At 55.5% G+C, this 6,374-nt stretch overlaps 2 protein-coding genes across 6 annotated transcripts; one reads left to right on the top strand and one right to left on the bottom strand.

The window, feature by feature from the left end:
* Positions 1 to 1,405: 1,405 nt before the first annotated feature.
* COA3 (cytochrome c oxidase assembly factor 3) lies at positions 1,406 to 1,890 on the bottom strand. Its single transcript, XM_086766772.1, has 2 exons — positions 1,671 to 1,890; positions 1,406 to 1,571 (listed from the first exon to the last, which is right to left on the bottom strand). Exons 1-2 carry the CDS (start codon positions 1,873 to 1,875, stop codon positions 1,459 to 1,461), a joined length of 318 nt encoding a protein of 105 aa, XP_086622898.1. The 5' UTR covers positions 1,876 to 1,890; the 3' UTR covers positions 1,406 to 1,458.
* A 203-nt stretch (positions 1,891 to 2,093) lies between these two features.
* On the top strand, positions 2,094 to 6,287 carry CNTD1 (cyclin N-terminal domain containing 1). Of its 5 annotated transcripts, none has more exons than XM_086766725.1 (7): positions 2,094 to 2,396; positions 2,508 to 2,583; positions 2,821 to 2,995; positions 3,513 to 3,675; positions 4,127 to 4,271; positions 4,615 to 4,711; positions 5,987 to 6,287. In XM_086766725.1, exons 1-7 carry the CDS (start codon positions 2,225 to 2,227, stop codon positions 6,038 to 6,040), a joined length of 882 nt encoding a protein of 293 aa, XP_086622851.1. In that variant the 5' UTR covers positions 2,094 to 2,224; the 3' UTR covers positions 6,041 to 6,287. The 5 variants fall into 5 exon arrangements, with proteins under 5 accessions (XP_086622851.1, XP_010122777.2, XP_086622850.1 ...); XM_010124475.2 differs by having other exon boundaries at positions 5,288 to 6,119; XM_086766724.1 differs by lacking the exon at positions 4,615 to 4,711 and having other exon boundaries at positions 5,991 to 6,287.
* Positions 6,288 to 6,374: the final 87 nt, after the last annotated feature.

Below are 6,374 nucleotides of genomic sequence, written 5' to 3'. Positions count from 1 at the left end.
GTGGGACCCTGAGCGGGGGGGTGGGACCCTGAGCGGGGAGTGGGATCCTGAGCTGGGGGGTGGGATCCTGAGCTGGGGGGTGGGATCCTGAGCGGGGGGGTGGGATCCTGAGCGGGGGGGTGGGACCCTGAGCTGGGGGGTGGGACCCTGAGCGGGGAGTGGGATCCTGAGCGGGGGGGTGGGACCCTGAGCGGGGAGTGGGATCCTGAGCGGGGGGGTGGGATCCTGAGCGGGGGGGTGGGACCCTGAGCGGGGAGTGGGATCCTGAGCGGGGAGTGGGATCCTGAGCGGGGAGTGGGATCCTGAGCTGGGGGGTGGGATCCTGAGCGGGGAGTGGGATCCTGAGCTGGGGGGTGGGATCCTGAGCGGGGAGTGGGATCCTGAGCGGGGGGGTGGGATCCTGAGCGGGGAGTGGGATCCTGAGCTGGGGGGTGGGACCCTGAGCGGGGAGTGGGATCCTGAGCGGGGAGTGGGATCCTGAGCGGGGAGTGGGATCCTGAGCTGGGGGGTGGGACCCTGAGCGGGGAGTGGGACCCTGAGCGGGGAGTGGGATCCTGAGCGGGGAGTGGGATCCTGAGCTGGGGGGTGGGATCCTGAGCGGGGGGGTGGGACCCTGAGCGGGGGGGTGGGATCCTGAGCGGGGAGTGGGATCCTGAGCGGGGAGTGGGATCCTGAGCTGGGGGGTGGGATCCTGAGCGGGGGGGTGGGATCCTGAGCGGGGGGGTGGGACCCTGAGCTGGGGGGGTGGGATCCTGAGCGGGGGGGTGGGATCCTGAGCTGGGGGGTGGGATCCTGAGCTGGGGGGTGGGATCCTGAGCGGGGGGTGGGACCCTGAGCGGGGAGTGGGATCCTGAGCGGGGAGTGGGATCCTGAGCTGGGGGGTGGGATCCCGAGCTGGGGGGTGGGATCCCGAGCTGGGGGGTGGGATCCCGAGCTGGGGGGTGGGATCCTGAGCGGGGGGCGGGATCCTGAGCGGGGGGGGGTGGGATCCCGAGCTGGGGGGTGGGACCCCGAGCGGGAGGGTGGGATCCCGAGCTGGGGGGCGGGATCCCGAGCTGGGGGGCGGGATCCCGAGCTGGGGGGCGGGATCCCGAGCTGGGGGGGTGGGATCCCGAGCTGGACTCTGGCCATGAGCTGCTCTACCAAGGAGCGCTGAGCGGTCTCCAGACAGAGCATTTATTGTGGAAAGTGACGGACACGTGGGCACGCAGCCCTTCCCGTGGCGAAGGTCCCCCGGAGAAAGGCAGCTGCCTGCGGGGGAGGAGGCCCTGCCCGCAGGGGAGCCCCCCCGGTGCGTTTCTTTGGACGGCACCGAGCGCCGTGCAGCGCCACGCGTCCCCGGGGCGCCGGCCCCGTGCTCGGGGCCAGGCCGTTCCCCCGCGCTCGCGGCCCGTCCTGCCCCGCGGCGGCTGCAGCTCACTCCCGGGGTGTGGCGGGGCCGGGCCGGGCCCGCCGTGCTCAGCTCGCTGCGCCCTCGGCCCGCGCCCGCGCCCGTGCCCGCGCCTCCTCTGCCTCCTGCTCCAGCTCGTCCAGGAACCGCTCCTGCGACACCGAGTAGAAGGTGTAGCCGTCTGGGGGCGGGGGCGTTAAGGAAAACAGCGGGGCGCAGCCCCGGCGCGTCCCCCCCGGCCCGGTCCCGGTCCCGGCCCCGGCCCCGCTCCGCAGGATACAGACGCCGGCCGCCACCGCGCCGATGCCGAGGGCCAGCAGCGCGTTGCGGCCGCGGAGCCGCCGGTGCAGAGCGCGCTGGCGCTGGGCTCGCTCTACCTGCGCCATGAGGAGGCGCTGCTCGGGGCTGAGCCCCGGCTCCCGCGCGGGGTCGATGCGCTGCGCGAACGCCGCCTCCCCGCCCGGTTCCTTCGGCGGCGCCGCCATCTTCCCCGCTGCCACTTCCGCACAGCGCGGCGACGTCACATCCGGCAGGGAGAAAGGTAGGGGTTGGCCGCGCGCAGGGGCGGCGGGAGCGAGGCGTCGAGTGGTTGGCTGGGAGCCGGCGCGTGGCTGCGGGCGCGCTCTGATTGGCGGAGGGGAGCCCCGTGACCAGGAAGGCGCCGAGGTGGGGCCTGCAGCGCCCCGGCCTGGGCGGTGTCGCGGTACCGGCTGCGTCGGCGAGGGGCTGCGGCTTCCGGAACCCGGCCGTGGCGGGGGCTCTGGGGACCCCTTCCCAGCGGGGGTGCCGCTGAGAGACTCGTTGTCCTGGTTGTCTCTGGCACTGAGCTGCTGAATGGGGTCCCAGGTGCGGGCAGCATGGCGGTGCCACGACCCGGGCCCCCTCTTCGGCGAGATCGCTCCTGAGATTATTGAGGATACGCTGATCCACTTGGCCACGGAAAATGAACAGTACCTGAGTGAACTGTCAGATCAGGCCGGCTGCTTCAAAGAGACAGAGATAGTGGGTGAGGCTCTCTCCTCTGCAGTGAACTCCTGAGCTGGTTAGCTTGTATAATTCGCTTCTTTGACTGAAGTGAATGACTTTGTGCTTTTTTTTTTTTTTTTTTTTGGGGCAGAATTTATATTCCTTTTGTCTGAAAAATGGCACTTGGACCAATCGGCAAGGTACCAAGCGGTCGAGTTACTTGAAAGGTAACGAATGTCCTGAACGCTCAATGCGTTTCTCAGTTCTTTCACGTGGCTACGCTGTGCGTGCTCTGTACCCCTTAAACGACGCACAGTGGGTTTTCGTGTGCCTAGAGCTTTGTCGCTTTACTCATTTGATTCAAATTAACAGCTATCTGTATATTCTGAGTACATGCAGCATTGCTTTTCTTCCTTTTTCTTAGCAGAAGAGAACTGTTTTCTGAGCAGTTGTGGTTTCTGTAGGTTTATGATCAAGCAAGTAGAACAAATCTGTCAGTCCTCCAGAGAGAACGGTAAAACTCGTGAACAAGGACAAGGCAGCAGCTGGAGCTCTCTGAAAGATCAGATATACGACACATTTGTCCTGCGAGTTGTGTCTTGCGTTCAGCTTGCAAGCAAACTTTCCTTACACTATAACGTAAGGCAGCTAAACCTTTTCCTCTAGCATTGTTTTAGCAGTGTAGTAAATCGTGTAGTACGTTAATCTCTCTTAAAACCAGGTTTCCTCTCTGAAAGACACTAGTGATAACGAAATGCAAAGGATATTGAGATGGAGACCTAAATCTCTTACGTTTAGGGCATATTAATTGTCACTCATGAAGTAACAATTTGTCAGGAAATGTTTCCAGTACCGGGGAGGAAAAAACACAGCAGGAAAACTCAGCCTGTGCTTGCTGAAAATTGTCTGGCTGGAGGGGGTTCACGGCTGCCTGGGGAAGGTTTGTGGAGGGGAGGAAGCCGGTGGGAAATAAGGTCTGAGCTGGATTTCTCCTGCCAGCTGAAAAGATGAGTTAGCTGGGTTCGCGGGCAGCGTCGCCACTGCGCTGGCTCAGGCTTAAACTCAGCAGAAGGAGTAAAGCAAGGGAGTACTTTGTTATCAGAAAGTGCCTTTTGCCTAGGAGATAACTTGTTTTTGTTTTTTTTTCCCTCTTCAGAGAGTTAACAGTGACACAGCTTTAAAATTTCTGCAGTCCTTAAAGTACTCGTACACGAAACAGGAATTGCTGGAGTCGGAGCTTGCTGTTTTAAAAACTCTGCGCTTCCAGATCAACGTGTCAACTCCTCTGGCTTACGTGGAACTGCTTCTAGAGGTTTTAGGTAAAAAAATTAATAGGAGAGAATGGGAAGGAGGTATTTTTTTTTTTAAGAGCGTAATAGAGCTGTTACTGACCTGAACCGAAATGTCTCCTGTGACAGATTTTTGCGTGCTGTGAAGGCACGTTAAACTTTTCAGATTATCCAGAGCTTTACTTCTCAGGTGAGAACTTTGTCCGTAGTAGAAACTGATGAATGTTCTTGGACAGCCAGTTGTGACTCAGCCAGTAAAAGATTAAAAGTTTAAAACCCAGCGTAAGGCCACGCTTTGCCCAGCTCTGACAACCTGTATTTCAGAGTGAGCGAAATTAGACTGAGACTGAGAGAGCCTACGGCACGAAAGGGTCGTTGGCACCGGAAATCTGCATCCCTTGCTTCCAGTAACTAACACTTCTTCCCAATTCAGTTTAGTAACTTAAAACGCGTGGCTGACTTTGTGTGATCTCGCTGCTAGGACATAACGGCTGCTTGCTTCCTGCCAAACCGTTACATCAGATGTGCCTGCAGCTCCTCGACTTCTCCTACCTCGCAAGAGACACCATCTACGACACTTTGTTGAAGATTGCCATCGAAAATTCAACGCCAAGCAAACTGCAGTTGTAAGTAGCTAATGTCGAGTATTAATTAAAATAACTGTTTGCAATTAGAACTCTAAAAAAAGCTCAGATATAGTAGCATAATTCCCATTTTGGGGGATGTTTAAAAAAAATAAATAATAATTTTGGCGGCTTTCAGCATTGTTTGTTGATTTTAACGTACCAGTTCAAAGCGATGTGCTTCACCGCGTTTGCTTTAGGGCCAGCTAGGAAAGCGTTTAACTTAAGTGGAAAAATCCAGCGTTAGCGCTGTCAATTAAAGTTAACGACATCAGGCTTCATTTGGCTGCTCTTGAGCTGTAAAACTAGCATCATGTTACACCAGAAGGTGCTTTTACTTCTGCAGAGCCAAGTTTTTGACAGTAAAGGAAGATTTCATGCTCTTGGCCGTTGGAATTATCAGCACGGGTGTGTTCATACTAAACCCTGGGCACTGGAAGCAGGTACAGTCGCTTCTAAACGCATTAGCTCCACGTGAAAAAAGGAAAAAAAAAAAAAAAGGTGAAGGTTATTGATACGTTTCAGCGCAGCAAGAAGCCAGGTAAACTCCACTGGGAGTAGCGTGAGGGAGGTGACGTCTTCCAGGGGTTTTCAGCGGGAAGCTTGTGTGCTTTTGTATGAGCGTTACGAAGGGACACGGGCAGTTCTCGTGCGAGCTTATCCTCACGCGTCAGCTTCTCTACAGCCCGCACAAACCCGCGCAGGCGTGGGTTCACGGACAGGCAGAGAAGCAATCCTGCGAGGCAGCTTTCTGCCCAAACCGCTACTGAATACTACACCAAACAATCGATTACAGATAGTGGGTTTTTCATTGTACTTCTTCAGTAGAAGCAATTAAATTAAAAAAAAAAAGGCACAACAAAATCCCCAAACTGAGAGGCTTTAACTTTTGTTAAAAACCTGTTAGCCTGTGCCCAGGGAGCACTATTTTCTCGTTAGCTTTGAGGGTTAACGAGTATGTCTGAAAACTAATGTCACTTAGGCACTGAAGTATCTTTTTTTTTTTTTTTTTTTTTAAGGTTGTGGAGCATTTAAACTGTATCACTGGCATTACTTCACAAAGTATCTTAGAACTTTCTTACGCAGTCCTGAAACACATCGTAGGCAGTACCACTCCGAAGCAGCGCTGTAGCAACAGCGGAACAAAAGCTCCTGCAAACAGAATTATGCCTCTTAGCTAGTTCTCTCTTCTACCGCCAGTCGCTAGCGTGTCAGCAGCAAACTGTTACGCTGCTGCTAGGGATACCGCACTGGGCAGCCAACGCAACTCGGTTTTACTTTTGGTTTTGAACACCGGGTGTTCTGTAACATTTCGTGTGTTCCGCGTTAATTAGAAAAGCTCATCCCCTCAGGCAAGGGCGCTAGTGCTGTGAAGGGAGGCACGGGGGAGCAAAGCAGCATTTAGAAATACCTCCCTCAGCACCAAAAGCTTTATGGCAGGAGCTACATCTTCTAAGTTATGAACGTAAATTTCCTTTGAATAAAGGGAAAACTCTCAGAGTCACGTTTTGAAAAGGTGTTAACACGCATGGCATTCTGACTGCTCATCTGTATCGCCAGAAGCAGCTTGCGTGCCCAGTCATTACAAACAGGGCTGTACTTTCCTTCTCCGCTTGCTGCCTTTTAAAAAATGGATTCTTGCTCCTGCAGCCAGGCTGCTTTTTTTTCCCACATTCCCTCTTTGCCGGTGCTCAGAGCCTGTTTGCTCTTACCCTAAGCAAGGCAGCTCGCGGAGCAGTGCTGTGAAAAGGACAGAGTCCCACCGGTTTTGAAGCGATGCCGTTGTCCTGACAGCAGCTGCCCGTTCGGCGGGTCCACGCGAGTGCCGGGGGCTGTTAGCGCTGTGCCCGGCCCGCGCCAGATGAAAGCACTCTTTGTGTAGAATAGTGTTTTATTATTTACTCGGTGCACCTCTGCGCAAGAACAAGGCTGCAGGAAGTATTACAAAGAGTTAGTAGCATCACAGCGGACAGGATTTTAAACAGTATCAAACCTTGTTACCTTCGGTGGCACAAAGAAGCGCCCATACGCTTAGAAAAGATTTTATTCCAAACCGTAGTTACTCTGTACCCACCAACAGAGCTGCTGTGAGTTCTTCCCCCGTTA

This window comes from Chlamydotis macqueenii, chromosome 25 (genome assembly GCF_036417535.1).
Source record: "Chlamydotis macqueenii isolate bChlMac1 chromosome 25, bChlMac1.mat, whole genome shotgun sequence".
Lineage (NCBI taxonomy): Eukaryota > Metazoa > Chordata > Aves > Otidiformes > Otididae > Chlamydotis > Chlamydotis macqueenii.
The sequence above is the reverse complement of the archived record's forward strand: the minus strand, read 5'-3'. Positions and strand labels throughout refer to the sequence as shown.